Genomic DNA, 22,120 nt, shown 5'->3' on the forward strand with positions numbered 1-22,120 from the left:
TGTGCATTCAGTCATTCAGATATCAATAGCTGATAAACTACATTAGTAATTTCAATTAAAATACATATTCACATAAAAATAAATAAAAAAACAAAAAAGCACTACAAAATTAAATTTATAATTCATTAAAAAGCTCAATTTTACCATTTATAGGAAGCTCCCACATTGAAGCTTCTTGTCCCAATTACGAAAGTGGTGGGGATGGCACAGAAGAAGAGCAAATAATAAAAAAATATATAAATAGGATGTGAATGTTGTCAACCTATCCACAGTACTGGATTTGGACAGACTGATATTTTTATTTTTATTTTAATTAAAGAAGGCCTGTGATGAGATGTTCAATAATTGATACTGTATATATTATTATTATTATTACATTATCTCTTTGAATTTCTTGTCAAACTTACCAAAAACTAGAAAATAATACTTTGGTTATTCTCCAATAAAGATGCTTGTTTGTGGATATTATTATATTATATTATAGTATATAGTTATAAGTGATGTAATTTTGTTAGATGACTTCACAAATTATTCCATAGGTATGAGCAATTATTGCTGCCAAAGCAAAAAATCTTGGGAATTTTCAAAATATGCTTTACTAACTAATCATATTTTCTTGCCAAAATCATAAGATGGGTCCTCCTGCAATTGTTGAAATAAATCGATGATGTCTTGATTTAGTGGTTAAGATTGTGATTTTATAAATAAATTTAAGATTATGAATTCGTATTTTATCAAATGTATGGGTATTCATTTCATTTTATGTGGATTTATTGTAATTTATTTTATAATTATTTGATATATTAATTGAACTGATGTATTACTCAAATTGAGATGGTGTTGTAATCATGGAATGATTACTTTTATTTTATAAAAATAGAATTGCTGAAATAGGACTTTTGTTGTTGATTGCGATAGTTATATAAATATTCCTTTACTTTGATTATATTATAAAAGAACTGATTGAGTTGAAATGTTTTCTGGCGTTCTTTGCACACTCGATCCCTTGTTTTTCAATTTTTTTAAAAACAAATTGCAAGTTTTATTAAAGTTCTATGAAATTATTTTTTGTATTTATTGGATTTAGGATAGGTGGAAAAAAAAAGATTAAATTAAAAAATATAATATAATTATTCATAAAAGGAAGGAAAAAGAAAAGAATTGATTTAACTAGAGAAATATAAAATATAACTAAAGAAAATTCACCATACTTTTCAGGTGTCATGTAATTATCCCCAGCTAATAATTGTGCACACATCAGTGCAGGATGGATCGATCATTAAGATAATTTTCTTCCTAATTTTCCCATTCAGGGGGGTTGCAGGTTGGAGGAAGACAGAAAGAAATGTTGCCATTTATGAACTGCTGATGATGAACTTTTATACCAAGAAAGACTGAACAAACAGTTGGTTGAATCCATCACTTACATTCGACGCTCGTTTGATATGATAAAATTGAGGAAAAAATAAATTATGGCGTCCATTCGTACATGTGAATACATGTGACCAAAAATGTTAGTAGTTGACTGACAAAGACAATATGTAGTTGGGGAGACGATACCGAATTGGAGAAATCAAAGAGAGAGCTTTGCTTCCAGGGACGCCGTTGAGAGTATCTCAAGCTGAAGTGCTAATCAGCTGTTTCTGTGTGGTTGCGGGTTGAGTTGGTTGAGGCTGCAATCATAGAATTTTGAAAGTTAAACTATTGCCCACAAAATGTGGAGTTGATATAAGGATGGTGACAACATACCAGCAGACATCGGAGAGTGCAGTGTATAAAGCAGTACTAGGTGTAAGGAAAGTCGTAGCAAAGAAAAAGAAGAGGTGTAGATCCAAGAAGAGTTTTGGATTTATTCGTTGATTCTCTCATTTTAGTGCATGTTTAGAGGGGTCTTTTTAGTATCCTTAAATCTTTTCTTGTCAAAGATGCAACATAGAAGAGAAAAATGATCAACATGGTCACGAATTAATTTTGTCATCAACACCATGATTTTAGGACCGTCTGTAACAAACATCTAAGTTTCATGTGATCTTATTACATGCATATAAGGTCACACGAATGATGGTGAGTGGTGCTCCCATAGGTGAGTAAAGAATAGCCAAGTTTGAGAACAGTCATCTCATATCATAATCAAAGAAGAGTTCCTTACCGCTGCGAGCTCTTCTTCGTGTTTTGGAATAAAAGCTGTATCCACCTTTCCATTTTTGAAGTCCTACGCATAAGCAAGACACAAGTTTAAGTTCTTGAAGATGAATACAAGTTTAAAACAATGGCGTACCAATTTCCGTAAACTGTAACAACCTACCTCAATATCAAGAATAAGCTTATGGTAATCAATTGTTGTAGGAACCCCTAGCCACAAAGAAAATTGATTTTAGAACAGATAGGGCCACTAAAGAGACAGGTATTGGATTATACCATGCAAAAATTTAACAGAAATGAGCATCAAGATTGAGGACTTTCAGTTAAAATCTCTTGAGGAGACAAACTCGCCTAGTAAAAAATTAATAGAGACCCAGAATTTAATCACAAAAGAAAAAATATGCTTTACAATTAAGAGTCCCGGTCTGAGATGGAACGTAGTAAATTATCCCCTAGCTTGAGTATAGATGAGATACAGACAAGAACAGAGAAAATAAATAGATAGAATCCTTTTGACAGATTGTAATGAATAATTTGAGCAACCAACGGGGTGTATTTTCACAAAATTGAAGTCGAAGATGCAGAGTACAATGAGCAAAAATACTGTTAATGACACTGACACAACTTGGCTCATTCCGTTCCTTACTTCTGAATGTTACTGATGCCATGAACCTGACCATAAGACCATTACATAATGAAAGCCACAAATTATTACCAGTGATGATGGTATCATTAAGAGCCCTCTTCATGCGTTCGATTGCCCTTTCTCTGGTTGGACCCCAGACAATAAGCTAAAATTGAAATATTGCAACATATTAGGACTCAGAAAGGTAAAATTTTCAATTTAATAAATAAAAGAAGGAAATAAGAGTACATCAAGCATAACATTATGCTAACACATTAACATAACAGGTAGGAATTGAACAGTTAATAGTTCAATGAAGTTTCTTGTTGGCTGTAGCAAATATTGAAGAAGAAACTTACATATTTAACAATGACAGAAATCTGGAACATATATTAATTTCCCTAACATACTATAACATGGAATGGAATCTAATAATTCCTTAGAGATATAACTGTAACATTCTTTCTGAGATTGAAAAGAGCACGATGTGGACGATTGTCAACTACCAAGAAGATGTTAATTGCTTCCACCATGTCTAATATACACACATACATATATAAATATATATCCAAAAGCAAAAATCATCGTCATAAATGGCAAAACAAGCAACAATATATAATTGCATCAGAGTTCAATACAAGTTTTAATTGCATTAGAGGACAGTAACTTCAATTTGATGCCGCCGCGTGTACTGCTCATACTTCTAATTACTAATATACCATCCAAACTATAGATGCATCGTTATATGCAGGGATGGCAATTAGGGTAGGTAGACCAAGGCCCGCCCCAAACTCAACCCACCCAGTCTAACTTTCGGGTTCAGGGACAGGTTCTAACTTTTTGGACCAGATTGGGTTCGAGGGTGGGTCTCAGGTCTAATCGACAACCTACCCTGAATAATATTTATAAATATACTATTTATTTAATTTTTACTTTTATTTAATACATATATCTGTAAAATAAATTGTATCTTGGATATAATAATAGTTTATTAGATACTTATAAACAATAATCTTAACTTTTTAACATCAATATATTTATTAATTGAAGTAAAAAGAAAATTTGATTAGGTTTTGCATGTTAGACTCGCTGCATCTGGAGTCAGGGCAGCCACTTTGGAGTGGATGGGGCGGGTCTCGGACAAACAAAAAGTATGCAATGGCAGGTCTCAGATTCAGCCAGACCCACTCTAAACCTGTCCAATTGCCATCCCTATACATAATCCTTCAAAATGGATATAGAGTACCTAGAAGGGGTAATGGGTTCATTTAGATAATCCTAGTCGAAGTCGAGTTCGATGCTATCCATTTATATATTATTTTTTCAGATATTTCCACACATTAGAGAATTTCAATAAGTTTTCCTTCCATTGGGAAAGCTCAAATGCGAATGAATTCCTTGACTTGCATTACAGAAAGATTATTGAAAATCGAGGGTAATAAAATATGCTTAGAAGCAAATGTCAAGTAAATATTAATGTGTAATTATCTAATTATCTCCATCTTATTTCCATTAATGCCAAATGAAGTAGAAAGGTTCTAAGCATTTCTATCGCAATACTAGAGTGTAAATTCACAACAAACAAAATGGGCAAACCTTTCCAAGCAGGGAATCGTAGCTAGGTGGAACCACATAATCTGGATAAACATGGCTATCCATTCGCACAAATGGACCTCCAGCAGGCAGGTACGCAGTTATCCTTCCTGTTCACGTCAACAGAACAGAAATTAAAATGGAAGATAACAACCACCAAATGAAGTGCTGCGGCCTAGCGCACAAGATCACTTATTGATCCATGTTTGTACATGATTTTCTCATTCCCTTTTGTTGCAATAGGTACCAATTTGGAATTTAAAGAACTTCAATTTGAAGGATTGATTCAATTGTAGCAGAAAAGAATTCCACAGCACACACAGAATTCAAAAGCATACCTGGTCCAGGTCTGAAGTTTTTGAAAGCATCTTCTGCATTGATACGGCATTCAATTGAATGACCTCTCAGTACAATATCTTCCTATAGATAAGAAAATGTTCATACCAATTACAGAATGCAGTTTAGAGCAAAAGTATTAGAAGACCATGATAAATATACCCGTGATTGTTAAGAAAAATATATAAATACCTGTGTGTAGCGAAGTTTCTCTCCCCTAGCCACACGAATCTGTTCCTCAATTAGGTCAACCGATGATATCATTTCTGTAACTGGATGCTCCACCTATCACATGATAAAAGAAAATGGTAATTATATATATCAAGGATGAAGCTCAGATAAGTATTTACTCCAGTAGATTGTCTGAGCTTCTCTCTTTTCACCTGGATCCTAGTGTTCATCTCCATAAAGTAAAATGATCCTCTTTCATCCAAAAGGAATTCGATTGTACCAACACCTATGTAACCTATGGATGCTGCCGCTGCTACTGCTGCATCACCCATGGCTTTCCGCAACTCTGGTGTTAATGCGGGAGAAGGTGCTTCTTCTAGCAACTTCTGGTTTCTCCTCTGCAAACAAGCATTTTGAATGAATCATCACCTACCACTCAGGCTTACACCAAGAAGCATACTTTCATAAAATGACAACTAGCTGAACAAGCTCAATTATTGCATTTTGTGATGTCTACCTGAATACTACAATCACGTTCCCCAAAGTGCACAACATTACCATATTTGTCAGCCAAAACCTGTATAAGTGACATAAGGTACAGGTGTCAAAGTCATAAATTCAGAAATATGCATGCCAAAGTGAAGCATTAACATAAATGCAAGCAACCAGACGCTCCTAAATTTCAGCAAAGGGCAGCAGATTGATATGCGCTAAGGTATAGTTTATCCTCTTGTGGTTAGTCTGTCCAGAAGTTAAATAATATCTAACAATTTGGGTCATTTCTCAGGCTCCCCGGTCCAGTTTAGTTGAGATACTTTCGTATAACATTGATCTATTTAGATCTCTTCAGAGTCAGTTGAACAAATTTTAAACTGAATTTTGTTAACATCATATGAAGTACAATTGAATTTGAAACTTGGTAACAAAATAAGCTTATTTACTACCTGAAATTCAATATGCCTTGGATTCTGGATAAACTTCTCTAGGTAAACTCCATCATTACCAAATGCAGCTGCAGCCTCAGTTTTAGCTTGCTGTCCCCCAAAAAGAAATAAAACATAAGCCATCACTTCATCAGAATTAACATCATGAAATGGAAATAGAAGAATAAATTTTAGAAGCAACAGTATGGACTATTTAACTCAAACTATAGCAGGTATGAACAACATCAGAACTTCAATGACAGGTTATGTACAGTATATGCATCTGGAGAATATGAACTTTCAGGCTTGACATAAATGTTGAATTTATGATTTGAAAATCAGTACAGCAAGCAAAGCAATGTATTGGATAATTAATTCCCCTTCAGCGACCATGTGGCACTAGACAGAGGTAGATCAAAAAAAACCATGCTTCAAGTAGAACCATGCTAGATAAAGCCGCTTCCAATAAATCAGAACAGTAAAACTTCACATGATTGCTTTACGACTTGCATAAGGAAGAGATCTGACAATAGACCGCATGTTGACAGGTGATACTCGTGATATTCTCGCAAACCAAAAGAATCTTAACCACAAGAGTTTGTAAATATTTGTGGAAAGGTTGCAACATTTAAGAGGTGAATGATTAGTTCATGTCAGTCAATTAAAGACACAATGGACAGATTACTTGATGAGGAAATTCAGGGAAACATGGAATACCTGCAACAACTTCACAAACTCATCAGGTTCTTTAGCAAGGCGCATTCCACGTCCTCCTCCACCAGCTGTTGCCTTCAAGAGGATAAAGTAGATGTAAGCCAAAGCAACTACGTCTACGATGTTTCCAGTAGAAAGACTAATCTGTGTATCACAACTTGTTTGTTGCAATTCCATGTCACAAATAACTTTACCGAATGTACTTCTAAATAAAATTTGGGAGTAGAAAAAGTACTTGAGATTAATAGGGCATGAGGTTGAAAGGAGATTCTAGAGGAATTGTATAAAAAGCATTCATTATCTGGGCAATACATCAACATAAAATAGGAGAGATTTTCGCACCACTCACTTTAGTGATGGATTAGGATACCTCATCATTTCTTACTAAACGGGCTTCTAGGCTTAGTAGAGAATACTTCAAACAGACACTTGTATTATATACTTATATAAGTATGTCCATTCAAAAGAATATCAGTATTTGTTATACTTGGCATATGATGCATATTTGAGTAGATATATACCTATGGCAAAAGAATATGAACCTCAAACATGCATCATATGCTATATATAACAAGAAACTGAAACAGTAATGCCTCCCGATGATGAATAATTTGCTGCATCACATAATGTGGAGGCATATGCTGAAAGCCTCATTAAGGTAGATAATGATATCTTACAATGTGGATCATGCACCATCCTAGTGACTACATGCAAAGATATTTTACAAGTAACTGATTAGTAGGTAAAACAAATACTGAACCAGCAAATGCCACAATATGCCAACCTAAACTGACACAGAAAGCAACTCTTCTTATATTAAAAATTGCCTAAGGCATCTAAATATAATTCCACGTACTGCACTATTTTTTTATGCAGCAATCTTATTTAATCTTCACATGGAATATTTGATACTTGATAAGCAGGATATGTCCTAAATTTACCTTGATCATGACAGGATAACCAATCTCATCCGCAAGTCTCACTGCTTCTTCAGTACTCTGCAATGACAAGAATCATTTGATAAAAAAAAAAAGGATAAGCATAGAAAACTGAATATTGGATTTACCAGGAAAAGTTGTACTGATCTCGACAAAAGACAATACCTTTAACAATCCATCACTTCCAGGAACAGTCGGAACTCCAGCATTCTTCATTGTATCCCTAGCAGTTGACTTGTCACCCATGATCCTGATGCTCTCAGGCTGCAAGGTTAGAAATTTCAAAGTTGTAATTTCATAATGTCAAAGCAGTTATCAAGATGATATTGGGAAAACCAACATTATGAAGAGCCTGTGTATTTGGAATGAAAAGTAACATTGGAGAAAGAACAACAATCAAACATGTTAATTTGACTGTAAAAGTTTTTAGGTCTGGGTGGAGAGTGCATGCATCCATCAGAAATATTTACCACCCACAGAGATTGGCTTATATAGTAACTAAATGTAAATGGAGGCAATATGACCTGCTAGTACAATTATCCAAACATCTAACACCCACCACTTGATATCCTTAAAAATTTTCACTATGCACAACCAAAACTACAACCAGACTAAAGAGTCAAATCCTAGGCATTTCACCACCATCTCCAATTTGCCACAGAAAGCTCCCATCTGAAAGGCCATCCACCATCACCTGTCACCCCTCTCCCCAGTCAAAACACAAATAAGGTTCATGGTTTTTCACCAAGAATCTAATTTTATGCAAGCCCCCAGACATGTTAAATGATGGTTTTTCAGCACCCAGGAACTGGTTGAATCGCAAACTACCACATCATCTGAAAAGTTTACAGAGAAAGCTGAAAAGATCAGTATACCACAAAATGGTAACTCATGCACAGGACAGGATCTTTTCAATGAGCAGCACAAAACATGCATAGGTAGTGGCCAGCCCTGAAACACGAACCTTTCCCAGGAGATAATACAATCTTATCCAACAACTAGCATGGCAACAGTAACAGCGATTCACTCATTAGTTTTATATGTTTAACATTTCCGAGCTTCATTCAGTCATTACAATGCTCAAACCATAGACCATCCCCATTACAACTACAATGGCTTGAACCCAACAAAAGACGATCTAACATAGCTTGTCGGAATATTAAGGAAGTCCATAAGTCCAGCTTTCATGCTATTGGTCCACGAGTAGAATCAGTATCAGCAATGTGGTCATAGAACAGTCAGCTGTTTTGCTGGCAGACCAGATATTCCAAGATTCGAGGATACACGCAATAAACTTGACTTGGTATAAATATTTCAATCTAGAGAACTTACATTTGGTCCAATAAAGTTGATTCCGTGTTCTCTGCACATCTCAACAAAAACAGCATTCTCAGAAAGGAAACCATATCCAGGATGCAGCATGGTACATCCACGGCTGATGGCAGCAGATAAGACATTTGGGATCACCAAATAACTGTAAGAAAACCAAATAGAGAGAGAGAGAGAGAGAGAATACACACAATCAGATGTGAACATAAAGATGCTAAATCTCCTCTTCTACAGGAAAATATAGTAAATGATGCAGAATGATAAATGTTGCTGATTTATTTTGTCCCCTAAAGAAGGGGCTTCCAAGGTTTTGTATATGCCTGTGTCTTTATCGCTTGAAGTAACATAGTTTAGCCTATTATTAATGATCAAAAAGAATGGTCCTCAGAGATTTGAAGAGGACATAATACACACCGACCTTTTCTTTTTTCAGTTTTTTGGTTGACAAAGGAGGCAGAGGAGAAAGCATGCTAGATGTAATTGTATACACTTGATGAATTCCCAAAGCAACCAAAATGTTTTTCAAATTATATCTATGAGATACACAAAGAAAGATCAAGTTTACTGTTACTATTATTATAAGTTTCTCCAAAGATATGAAGCCTTGCAGTAAAACTTGTCAAAAACTAAATGAACAATGACATGACTGTTGACAACAAGTTAGCACTCCAAGAGTAGATAATGCATTTACATCAAATCTCGTTAGCAAATTTTCCGGTTTCAAAGAATCAAAAGATAAAAGAGTGGAATTATCCACCCTAGCCTCCCGTTAGCAAATTTTCCAGTTTTAAAATTCTTTTCCACTTATTAGTAATAATGATGGAACAGTGTGCTTTCTCTTCATTAGGGGAAAGGAAGCTGAAGCAGGGTGATAATAAGTTTAACCTTAGAAAGAGGTATGTACTAGTGCCATCAGATGCATAGTAGTCAGTGGCGCACGGCGCACGGAGCGGCGCTCGCCTTTTTGAAGGATGGCGCAAATATAAGAAATAATTTATATATTTATATAATTAGTATTATTTTGACATAGATTAATGTATAAGGAGTTAAATAAGACATATAAAACAACAAATTGAGAACTTAAAATAAATAAATAATACTTATATTTTTTTTCCTTGCAAAAATTAGAGAAGCAATTTCAGAAATTAAAATTTAAAGAATACGTAGTATTAGTAATTATATATATTGTATTTTTATACTAAACTAAACAGTACATACAGACTTATAGTTGAATTACTAAAAGTCTGAAATTGAAATTTCATAGCATATTTTAATCATAACATATGGAAAGGTGATAATTTTAATTTATATCTATACTTCATTAAATAAGTAAATAACATAGACATAGATTACCAACAATTACATAATTTCAGAAATTAAAATTTAAAGAATACATAGTACTTATATATATTGTATTTTTATACTAAACTAAACAATACATACAGCCTTATAGTTGAATTACTGAAAGTATGAAACTGAAATTTCATAGCATACTTATATCATTAAAACATATGAAAACTGATAATTTTAACTTATATTTATACTTAATTAAAGAAGTACATAACATAGTCATATCTTAAAGTCTACAAACAATTACATAATTTCAGAAATTAAAATTTAAATAAATCAAAACAGTAACAGTTTAAAGTTCTAAACAGAGAGAAAAAAAGAGAGGTCCACAAAGAATCACGCAGCAGCGGCTCAACAGTGGAAGTGGAACAGCAGCGGCAGCAGGCAGGAAGAGAAGAAGAAGAGGCAGGAAGATGAACAGTTGTTGTGTTACTTGTGTAATATCATGTATTCAGATTATTTATTTCTGCTGGACTTCCCTTAATTATTAGGGTTTTTTTTTATTATTTCATGGGGCCACCCAGCCGCCCAGGCCCTTTTTCACACAGGCGCACCTCGCACGCGCCTGGGCAACAGCCCGAACGGCTCCCAGGCGGGCGCCATGGCCTTGCCATTGTGAAGGCTAGTGCCATAGGCCACGAATGGCTCGAGGGCTGTGCCTCGGGCCATGGCGCGCGCCATTGGCTATCAGGTGCAAGCATAGCAACACTTTCTTTAATTTTTTTTCTAGGGTCTCACTAACTAAGCCACTCCCTTGTACAGCTAACTATGTCACTATCACGAATTGATACACATAACACTACTGCACAGAAAATGAAAGACACAAGAGAGCAGAAAATAGACAGTAGTTATTAGAGGAAAGAAGACCAGCTGAAAAACACATGTTCCTTCCCCGCCTACTCCAGACAAATTCATTTCTTTTTCTTGCAGCCTTGTTCCCATATACAAACAAGAAGACACTTGAATAACATTAACGTGGAAACAGATCAAAATAATGTTCAAAGATGTTTCATGTGTGCATGTTACATCGGACATACAGGTCCGATCAGAAAGCAATCTCAGATATTGGATAGTCATTTAGTGCCACCATAGGTGCCAGAGTAGACTGAAAGTCTAACTGACCAGCCAAATATGGAGCCATCAAGCTCCATAAAGTCGTAACTTTCAATGTCATAGAGTTGGTGCACAATTTAAGAAAGGTAAGATTGGGTAAAAGACATATTGTTCCCAATGTGCTTTATTCTCAGATTACCCAGTCTTTTGAGTGACTCTTCAAGTTCTACCAAGTTTATATAAGAGGACAAGCTAGACATATCTCAAGCCAGTGAGTAATAAAGTTCTTACTGATCGAGGGAAAACGATAACGGTTTATGAATAAATGAAAGTTCATGTTGGCTTACGATTGATTGCTTGGTGCTTCCCCAATGCAAACGGATTCATCAGCCAGCTTTACATGAAGAGCATCTTTATCTATTGTCGAGTAAACTGCAACACAAGGGATCCCCATCTCATGGGCAGTCCGAATCACACGAACAGCAATCTCTCCTCTGTTAGCAACCAGAATTTTATCGTCGCGGCATGTAGCAGCAAGAGCTCCCCCACGTTTGCCAGATTTATGACCAACTCGAGAAGCCTGGACTCGCTGTCGGGGGAAGTTAACTCTACTTCCTGCCATAAAGCTGCACTGGGAGCTCCTGATTCCTGTTGTCCTCCCCATGAATAAACCCTTGCACACATAATACACAGAAATTTAATTTATAGGCCAAGGCTATACAGGCAACCTACAAAACAAAAATAATAAGGCTGCAGTGCACAAATTTACAGAAGGAAAACAATAGTCGTAGACCCAGAAATGCACTATTGAAAAGATGGACATCCCAGAAACATGCATAAACAGAAGCACACAGTTAGATGACATGATTGGTCTCGCATCACATACGCACAGATCTAAACTGGAGATAATTCTGCAACCTGAACTCTATTCACTCAACCCGCTTCTAGTGAAACCTACTATAGGAAACATTATCAAGTAGGTAGGGACAGAAGTAAGCAGTAAAGTTATATTCTTCGGCTTGTCATACAACCAACCTATCCACTGAGTGCACAAAAAAGTAGGAGCAACAACCCACAGAAAGTGATAATTCTCCAAATACTATGAAAACATACTACACAAGCAGCACCAAAGACAATAAGGTCCTAAAACTTTTGGGCCGCTGAATTATGTACTTCCCAATAATACAGACTCAACTATGTAATTACATATTAAACAGATCAAAAGAGAGGTTTAAGGACGCGAATGAGACCAAATAAATTGTCAGAAAAAACGAGAAGCCGTTTTTTTTTCTAAATTATTCTAAAAGGGCCCTCCAAATTGAATCCACTTCACATGCATTCCTCCGTAATACACACATCATAGACCCAGAAATGCACTATTAACAACAATGGAAATGTTCCAAAAACCCGAAATTTCACTGAACAAACAAGAAACGTGCTAAGACAAACAAGTAAATATACTTACAGGAGGCGAGCAGACAGATTTGCTGCAAAAGTTCATGGTGGCAGAGTCCATCTTCAGATCAAGAAATCCTCCTGAAGAACAAAAACCAGCAGTGCAAGACAAACCCATTACCCAAAACTCATCATAGAAACCAGAAAATACAACAATGCGGTCATGAATCAGCAGAGCAGCAGTTTCTTAAAGTATTAGGCGCATTAGATCTGCAGAAATACCTCAGAAATGTCTCTAAAAAAGTAATCTTGATCGGGGATTAGCCTTATTGCTAGCGAGAAAGAGATAGAACAGGGAGAAATAGAGAGGTAGAGAGTGGGTAGAGAAGATTTGAAGAGAGGAGGGTCGATGAAAACGAGGGAGTTTGAGACTTTGAGCAGATTGAAAGCTCCGCCAAAGGGTTTTTGGCTTTGTGCAATTAACTTATTGGTATTTTGGATTAGACTGAACTGCCCTTGGGGAAGTGTTTTCATTTTGATGGTATTTTCTTAAAATATAAATATATAAATAAAAATAATTTTATAAATATTATCGACGCAATAAAAAAATTAGTATCATAAAACATCGTCACTAAATCTCAAATGCTTCTTCTTGTTTATTGTTATTAGTATAGATCATTAATGTGCGTAATTAACTTTTAGAATTTAGAAATATAGATTTTTATTGTATAAATGTAATTAAATATGACAATCCAGCTACCCAACCCAAACCCATACCACTTGGAGCGAATGTGGTATTTTTCTCTACCAATTCGTGTCCAATGAATTGGATTTGGCTGGATTCTGGGCAAATCTCGATTTCATACCATACCCACCCCAAATTCGGCCCCGTTACTTTTTTTAATATTTTTTTATTATTTTTATACTTATGTATATATATACAGATTAATAGAAAAATTATGATATTAAATGTAAATTTTTAAATAATTTTTTATATATATTTTAACTCTATATATCATTATGGGGCGAGCCCTTGTTGTCATTCATAAACATAATACTAAAAGCGAAAAAATAGTGATAAGTGCATTTTTTGTCCTTAAATATAATCACTAATGTGATTTTGGTTCTCAAATAATTTAAGGTTGTAATTTTGATTCTCAAACTTTTACTTTTTTTGGCACATTTAGTCCTTCTGTTGACGTTCCCATTAAACTTAACGGAAATATCATTTAATGTGGAAAATTTTGTTAATTTCCTCTCATTTTCTAATGTTTTCCAAGTTGTAATCTAATGCATTCATTTTTCTATTCTTCTTCAAACTTCAAAATAGATATAAATTTTCTATTATGGACATTTTTTTATAAATAACTTTTTGATTGTTCGTAACTCTCCAAACATTCATGACCCATAAATTTTGAATTGCTTTTCAAACTTATTAATTCGACATCAAGTTCTTTTATTATGAACGACATTTGAAATGATTTGACTTGTATTTATTTTTACTTGAGGATCATTATAACTATATTTGTAATTGTGATATAGTTGGATGTACACATTTTCATTCAATATTATGTACATGGAGTGTTGCTCTAGTAGCTTGTCCCACTTATGGCTAGTTCACAACCATCTAATGCATCTAAAATGTAAGTAATAATTGATGTAATGGACAACATATATCAGTCTATATCAAGAGATCAAATATAATGATTAATATTAATATAATATATAATGTAATTAGAAATATATGTTAAAGAAAAATTGAGGGAAAAAAATCCATATATATACAGGAAAAAAATGGATATTTCACAAATTTCATTGTCATTGATGCAGCTTGTCACTTGATTAATGCACAATTCCATGCGTTATTGTATGCTATAACTTTGTATAAGTTTTATTATTTTGTCTTAAAAAGACGTATTGTTAGGGAGACGAACACTTATGAACCACTCAAGCTAGTAATTGCAATCGAGATAAGTCGTGTACCTATACCATTAACCTCCTAAACAAGGGGCTTGGTACGAACACATGATTTGATTTTCATATATCCCCTAAATGGTGTATCTTGCAACTCAATTACATGCGATATATTGTATGTTCTAACTTAACATGAGTCCCATGATTTTTATCGTGAAAAAATGTGTAGCTAACTTGGGGTTTGTGGACAGGGCAATTTTATTATTTGCAATTGGCGTGGAATGCCTGTCTACGTTAATCGTATTTCTTATTATTATAAAATTTATTCTAAAAAGACGATACCAGATTGTTCACATTATAAGCGGAAAAGATTATTTTATATAAATAATAGAAAATAAATACATAAATCAAGCTAAAATCAGAAAATATATGTTTTGTGGGTTTACAAATAATTTGCCAAAAAAAAAGAAAAAGTTTTTAGAAAAAAAATTGAAATAAAATGAGCCCTAATTCATTAATTCCCAAGAAATCAAGTCAAACTAGACATCAAAGAGAAAAAAGGAGTACTATGTAAAAGATCATCATTGTTTAGAACAAATGTATGATTATTTTCTTACAACGCTTCTCACATTCTATTCTTTGCTGCAATTTTCTTTTTAATATTCCAACTACGAACAGATCTACACCACTCCTCCATACCATCCCACCTATTCTCTCTCTCTCTTGATGCATACATGATTATATATGCGTAGAGAGAGAATCAAATTCATACAGTACTGCGATTAGTGGGATACATTGCGTTTCTTGAGCTGGTTCCTTTGATTTGATGAGCAGATGGGCAAGGTTTCAGTGATAATCTACATTGCAGTGGCCGTAGTCCTTCTCCTCCTCATATCCCGCTCCAACAATAAGTCCCACGGCGGCCGCCACCGCCACCGCCGCCTCAAGCTCCGCTCGAACTTTACCTTCGCTCCCCCCGCCGACCCCCACCATCAGCACAACCGCGCCGCCTTCGACCCACTAGTGGCCGACATCGAGCGTAAGCGTGAGGACAAGCAATGGGAGCACCACTACTTCCAGACCCACCACCCGGAGCTCCATTCCGATTCGAATCCGTCGAAGACTGCTCAGGGGCATGATGCGTCGGAACCCGAGTGGGAGGATTTCATGGACGCCGAGGATTATTTGAACAATGAGGAGAAGTTCAATGTGACTTACAGGCTGATCCTTCTGTTCCCGAAGATTGATGTTGACCCGGTTGATGATTTTGTGAGTGAGGGAGAGTTGACAGAGTGGAACTTGCAGCAGGGGCAGAGGGAGGTTTTGCATAGGACTGAGAGGGAGATGGAAGTTCATGACAAGAATAAAGATGGGTTTGTGTCGTTTGCCGAGTATGAGGCCCCTAGCTGGGTCAAGAGTTCAGGTGATTTTTCAGTGATTTGTTTCGACTTGAAGGATATTGTTGTGGTTTGAAATCCTTTGTGTTTGGTTGTCAATTCATTGTTGTCAAAGCAATTGAAAGTTGTTTAAACTGGGTTCCTTGGAGATTTAGAAACCACTACTTTAATTTTGTGGAATATTAATGGTGTTGTTTCAAAACCATGGTGTGAAATATTAGGATTTCAAATCTGTGAGCAGAAATTAAACTCTTTTTCTTTGCTTATTTATATGTTAATTCTTGGTGGTTCGGATCTTGATCATCCTTCAAAAAACTTTAGTAGATATGAGTTTCTTAGTCAGAAGAGAGAGTGTTTAAAACTTCTTAATGTGCATTACAAGTCAGTTCATTTGCCTAATGTGTTTAGCGGTTTATACTGTGCTTATAATCACCAATTTTTGACTAATATATAGAGTGTAAAAGATGTTTGATTGTTGTAAGTTTGATAACGGGTAACATACAAAGAATAAGCAAGTTAAACTTTTCTTGTGGCATTTGGCTTTTCAGTAAAATTGGGCCTTTACAAGGAGAAGTGACCCCTCAAGTAGGAAACATAAGAGTGGCCGAGTTGTAATTTGTTCTTGATTTACATTTTTCATCCAGATAATACCTCATTTGGATATGATATGGGCTGGTGGAAGGAGGAGCATTTTAATGCAGCTGATGCAGACGGAGATGGGCTTCTGAATATTACAGAGTTTAATGAGTAAGCTTCTGATCAGCTAGGAAGTTCAACTTTACCTGGCCTCACTTATGTGTATTCAGTGTTCTTCATCAATTACTCAATTTATTTTTCCTTTTCAATTATAGTTTTCTCCATCCAGCTGATACAAACAATCCAAAGTTGCTTCGGTGGTTGTGCCAGGAGGAAATAAGGTGCTGTAACTTTTCTTTAATTTTAGTTGTCTAGCTTCTTGAGAGCTCTTTATTTGTTTCTTCTTTTTTATTTCTAATTTTTTCTGGTAGCTTCCTAAGTGCTTTATTCCTTCATTTTCAAATGGTAGCAAATACTTTATAATTATCATCATCATGATTTTCTCCGACCACTTGTTGGCCCTTGTTTTAAAATGGCTTGCTTGATAGTCCACGTTTTGATGCTTATTGCAGAGACGCTGATTACAACATTTGGTTCCTACGAGTTGGACAACTTGGCTATTGTACTATATCTAATCATGACAACTTTTGGGGTTTTTATTTTTTGTTCCAACTTTCCAATGTTGTGATTCGTGATTAAAAGTATACAAGGAATCCTGTAGACCATCCCCCATACCCTCCCACCCCCTTATCGAGAAAGGAGAAAATGTCATACTCATGCCTGCCATGCTTTGGAAGTAATCCATTCTGAATTTTTTGACCCTCTTCAGTCTAATGATGCCAAGGTTATAATCTGCGTTGCTGATTCCTGTAACTACATTATTCCACCATCAAAATAGTCCTATTATATAAGGTTAATTCTAGTTCTTAACAAATACTCTAGTCACGTAGTTTTGCCTTTAACCATTAGTTACTAGATCTATATAGTTTTACTATACTCAGCTTATATATTAAAGCTAATACACAGTAATAGCAATCAGAAGTAGGGAGTAGTAGTGCACTAATGTAGGTTGTACAATTCGCGAATGTTTGAATGAGGCCTTTCAGTTTTGCAAGTCCTAAATTAACCTGTGTTTTGCGGTCAGAGAAAGATTTGTTTAACAGGGAGAGGTTTTCTAGTTATTACATCTTTATGTATGATCGTCAAGTGATTCACACAAGGCTGCAATGTAATACAAAGTCATTCACAGAGTCTCCATAGAGAGGGTATTACCACCATCCTTTCCAACTCCTAAACCAATCTCTGCATTTGACCACAATTTCCAGACGGATTAATTGTAAATCATTTCGGCGAAGATTTAGGTTAAGGCTGCTAGTAACAATTTTCTCCTATATCGGCCCATGTAGATGTTTCTATTCCAGGTTTAACAAAGTAGTTTTTGTTATATCTTAGCATGTTAATGATTGGAGGGATTTTCCAGAAGTGAATTGTGGTCTTCTTATTAGATCAGTTAAGTGTCAATATGCAATGTCATCTTGTAATCTTTTTCTGAGAACTTTACTGTTTGAACCAATATTTTAGCTTTGTAATGTCATGTTATTCTGGCAATTCTCAGAAACTTATTAATGTTTAGCAAAGTTGAGATCACAGAGTCTGGCAATATGATGAACAAGCAAAGAAGATATCTTATACTAATGCTTGAACATTGACAATAAGGTGGAAGAGAATATTTTTGCGATTGCTAAACTTGGGAAGGCTAAGGATGTCTGTTTTTTAATCATATAAGTGACTATACTCACCTATCCTAATCTGTTCTTCTCTTTTTCCCTCAGACCATTTTCTAACATGCTGGCAGTTTCAATTCTTCAATTTGGTTGAACTAGGGAATGAGTATTACTCGTGATCGAGCATATGGATTATTTATTATGCTGTAGCTGGGGTAAATAGAATCATGTGTAGGGTTAATGTCAACCTGATGTTTCATGTAATTCTTCATTATTACATAGTTGAGGTAATAGCAAGGAAAACGGAGTAGCTATGGCAAAAAACTCATGTTTTTAGCATCAACATGCATGTGCTCGAGCATGAACTTGACTGAACTGGTAGGAGGATATTTGGGAATATTGACCAAAACCTTGAGCAACTCAAACTTTATGATTTCTTTTGGGTGTTTGTTGGTGTTTGACCGCGAGGCTGCGCATGCAAGAGAGGTAGATGGAGTCGATTATATATTAACAAAACTATCTTTTGAATGTGGGTTGAGTTGCTTTGATCCATAAACATTTGATATAATGATGCATCCATTTATAGATGTTTCTGCACAGATAGACAGATATGCATGGGCAATTATAGGACCGGATATAAGTATCATCATTTAATGAGCTTTTTATTCTTTACTTTTGCACATGGATGTGCAGTCAATTCCCCAAAAACTTCTTCCACTGATGAAATTGTCAATATTTTGCTATTATGTAATTGAGCAATGTATTGATTTCTTCTATTTGTGTTCAACAATGCCTATAAATATGATTTCTGATATCATCGACCTGACCATATTATTCTGCTATTGTCTGTGTGTGCTGATCTGAGAAAAAGTTATTTTACTTTGCTATTCACCCTTTTCTCGTTTGTTCATGAACTGTTGTTTTTCCTCTTTCAGGGAAGGAGATAGTGATAGAGATAGTAAGATTAACTTTAAAGAGTTTTTCCATGGGATCTTTGACATGGTTAGAAACTATGATGAAGAGGGTAACCATTCTTCACACGAGTCTGATGATTTAGTTGAGGCCCCAGCTAAAAAGTTGTTCGCCCAGCTCGACAAAGATGGTGATGGGTAACAAACTAATCATCCTTGTTTGAATCGATTTATTGATTCGGACAAATGCCTTTGACGTTATACATATATTACTTATGTTGCAGATACTTGTCTGACGTAGAATTGCTACCCATTATTGGAAAGATTCACCCATCAGAACGTTATTATGCCAAACAGCAGTCCGAGTATATTATGCAGCAGGTATTTATTGAACTAATATTGAATGACTTGTGAAATATTCAAATGGTTACAATTGTGTTTTACTATGCTGAATACTTTGATGAGATGATTTTGGGAAACTGGGAAAGGACACTAGAGAAACAGAAAACTGTCCTGGAGTTAATTGTAGTAAGGAGGAAAGCACAATAACTTTCCGGATAGGAAGACTAGTTCCCGTAAACCCCACCAACCATGGCTTTCTTTTGCCCCCTTTTACTTTACTCTTGCTATTCCCTTCTCCCAGTCATCTGTTTTCCCAGCCCAAACCCACTCGCACTCAAAAACAATTTTCATTAATAATCTGCTCTATTTCGTTGCTTCCAAATTATAGTCGCTGTGATGCTAATAATGATAGACTCAAGTAAAAAGTAAATTTCCATCGCTTTTTAAAATTTTTCCACTTAAATGGAGGCTTTTGAACACAATTCCTACAACCCAAAATAGTCCTTAATTGAGTCTGCTGTAGAGTCTTTTTAAATAATTTTAGGTATGGTTTTACTAAAACAAGCATGTCAGGTTATTTTGGTCACCTGTATGCTTATCTAAAACTGACTGGTTTTTTTAAATTTTGAGAACGTTGTTCTTCTCTCGCTGGAGAAGTCCTGTAGATCTGTATATTTCTGATTTTGTGAAATATTGATATTTATGTTGGGTAATTATGGTAAACCCTTGGAAAGGTTCTTTTCTTCTCTCTTCTGGCATGTAATTTCTATGTTTGCTGTTTCTTCCAATCCATCCAATTACATTTTCAGCATCAAATACCTTAGAAAGTCCGTACCCTCAAGAAGCAAATGAAACTCTCCTGCTTGCCTGACATTCTGTTCTCTGCTTCGGTCCACAGCTGGATAATAAATCTGAATTTGTTCCGTAACTCTTATATGACTTAATCAAGGAGCCTTCACAGGCTTTACTTAATCTAATACTATGGATTCATATACTTCTAACCTACAATAGTTCTATTAAGAGTTCTCCTCCATCAATAAGGTCCACCCTGTTACCAGCTCGACATTAAGTGTCCCCCACTAAGAAAAACTCAACCCTCATGCATAAACCGGGCCATGAATCTGTTATGCTTGGGCTTTCATGATAGTAAATCCTTCATGAGACCTACATCTTGCATTTGTGAGTTCCACCTTTTTCATACATATCCATGCCGACTTAATAACATGTGGCAAGCTTTCATAGGACGCACATTGTTTCCAACATCGTCAGTTTATACTCTACTACTGCTGTTGCTATACACTTTTTCTTTAGCTCCAAGTATAGAGTTTCAGCAGGTCTTATAGACATGAAGCTGTAGAGACAGATGAGAAATTCACGGAACTGTTTTGAGGCTATGATGAACATGATTCGTTCATAAGCAATTTTGGGATTTCAAGGATTTTCAAGAACCCCCTTGGTCTTGCATAACAGATCTTATTATCAATTCTAGGATCATACTTGGATTTGAATAATGACTGCATACCTACAAGAAGTAATAGTTGGGACAATATTAAAGTTCCGATTCCTGTCTCTGCAGGCGGATACAAATAAAGATGGTCGTCTCACCTTAATGGAGATGATCGAGAACCCATATGTTTTCTACAGTGCGGTGTTTAATGAGGACGACGACGATGATTACGGATACCACGACGAATTCCGCTAGATCCACCACAGAGAGGTGAGGAACGCTCTGATTTAGGCTCGAAAACATATCATTATTTTCTTCTTATAACCTCGAACAGCTCATACAGGTTTGCCCAATAGTAACAAGACGTCTCAAATTTTGTTCTTCGCACATGTACGATAGCATTAAATAGTCGATGCAAGTGAACGGGGTGTGGATCATGACTAGAATGTGATCTGGTGTGTGCCCAAGTACCTGCTGTTGCTTTCTACTTCAGTTTGATATCTGAAAAGCATGACCACATAGCTCACTTCTCCTGTCTCTGTTGCAGATTATAGATCTTTGTGGTTCAATAGTTTGAGACTTTTGCAGGCATAGCATTCTATTATATACTTTGTCCATTCTTTCTTTCACTTTATTTTGATAAGACCTAATTTATACCACTGACTGTAACTTGAACTTTTGTTTGATTGAACTGATTGAATTTATAGCAAACAATTCTTGCAGAGTTTTGTGGTTCTCTTTCAACCTTTGTTCGTGGGAATTTTTTATTTCCTGCAAATTCCAATTTTTTTATTTTTTTTTGGAGATGTTGTCTTGGATAAAATATGCATTCCTTTCACCTATTATATCGTAGTTTGGCGGTTAATACTGAGATTTTATGAATCTGTATTTAATCATGTGTTTGAGTCCTGGTTTTTTTTTTTTGAGATAGGGTCTACTATAGACTTTTACGAGCCTTGTCATAATTACAATTTCTCGTTGTTTGAAAAATTAAATATATTCTCCTAAAATTAACTTTGTTTAATAGATATTTTTCTATAACGTGCTGTCACGAGGAAATATTTATTAAATTATTATTAATTTTAAGAGGTATTTGTAATTTTTAAATTATAATAAATTTGTAATTAAGATAAATTTTAAGAAAACCTAGTTAATTTAGCCTTTGAAGTATTGATCCAATATAATTATCTCTTCTATAAAGGAGCAAAAATAAATTCCCTATCGAACAATTCCCAATTAA

The 22,120-nt window shown here is 35.3% G+C and overlaps 2 protein-coding genes across 3 annotated transcripts; one reads left to right on the top strand and one right to left on the bottom strand.

Moving 5' to 3' along the window:
- LOC105156122 (biotin carboxylase 2, chloroplastic) lies at positions 1,339 to 13,025 on the bottom strand. Its single transcript, XM_011072171.2, has 17 exons — positions 12,852 to 13,025; positions 12,640 to 12,710; positions 11,522 to 11,847; positions 8,775 to 8,916; positions 7,608 to 7,706; positions 7,446 to 7,502; positions 6,508 to 6,579; positions 5,812 to 5,901; positions 5,385 to 5,444; positions 5,080 to 5,265; positions 4,889 to 4,981; positions 4,699 to 4,780; positions 4,364 to 4,470; positions 2,858 to 2,933; positions 2,306 to 2,352; positions 2,150 to 2,212; positions 1,339 to 1,673 (listed from the first exon to the last, which is right to left on the bottom strand). The coding sequence occupies exons 2-17, from the start codon at positions 12,688 to 12,690 to the stop codon at positions 1,617 to 1,619; spliced, it is 1,608 nt and encodes a 535-aa protein (XP_011070473.1). The 5' UTR covers positions 12,691 to 12,710; positions 12,852 to 13,025; the 3' UTR covers positions 1,339 to 1,616.
- On the top strand, positions 15,110 to 21,595 carry LOC105156123 (calumenin). 2 transcript variants are annotated; one of them, XM_011072173.2, is made up of 7 exons: positions 15,110 to 15,906; positions 16,525 to 16,627; positions 16,732 to 16,797; positions 19,116 to 19,289; positions 19,376 to 19,472; positions 21,010 to 21,150; positions 21,215 to 21,595. In XM_011072173.2, exons 1-6 carry the CDS (start codon positions 15,318 to 15,320, stop codon positions 21,133 to 21,135), a joined length of 1,155 nt encoding a protein of 384 aa, XP_011070475.1. In that variant the 5' UTR covers positions 15,110 to 15,317; the 3' UTR covers positions 21,136 to 21,150; positions 21,215 to 21,595. The 2 variants fall into 2 exon arrangements, with proteins under 2 accessions (XP_011070475.1, XP_011070474.1); XM_011072172.2 differs by having other exon boundaries at positions 15,111 to 15,906; positions 21,224 to 21,595.

The sequence above is a fragment of the Sesamum indicum genome, linkage group LG2 (assembly GCF_000512975.1).
Source record: "Sesamum indicum cultivar Zhongzhi No. 13 linkage group LG2, S_indicum_v1.0, whole genome shotgun sequence".
NCBI lineage: Eukaryota > Viridiplantae > Streptophyta > Magnoliopsida > Lamiales > Pedaliaceae > Sesamum > Sesamum indicum.

Coding starts and splice junctions, on each gene's coding strand:
- LOC105156123 (XM_011072173.2), top strand. CDS start 15,318: ATGGGCAAGGTTTCAGTGATAATCTACATTGCAGTGGCCGTAGTCCTT. Junction 15,907..16,524: donor TAGCTGGGTCAAGAGTTCAG/GTGATTTTTCAG, acceptor TTTTTCATCCAG/ATAATACCTCATTTGGATAT. Junction 19,290..19,375: donor CTCGACAAAGATGGTGATGG/GTAACAAACTAA, acceptor CTTATGTTGCAG/ATACTTGTCTGACGTAGAAT.
- LOC105156122 (XM_011072171.2), bottom strand. CDS start 12,690: ATGGACTCTGCCACCATGAACTTTTGCAGCAAATCTGTCTGCTCGCCT. Junction 8,917..11,521: donor GAAGCACCAAGCAATCAATC/GTAAGCCAACAT, acceptor GTTTTCTTACAG/TTATTTGGTGATCCCAAATG. Junction 7,503..7,607: donor GAAGTGATGGATTGTTAAAG/GTATTGTCTTTT, acceptor TTGTCATTGCAG/AGTACTGAAGAAGCAGTGAG.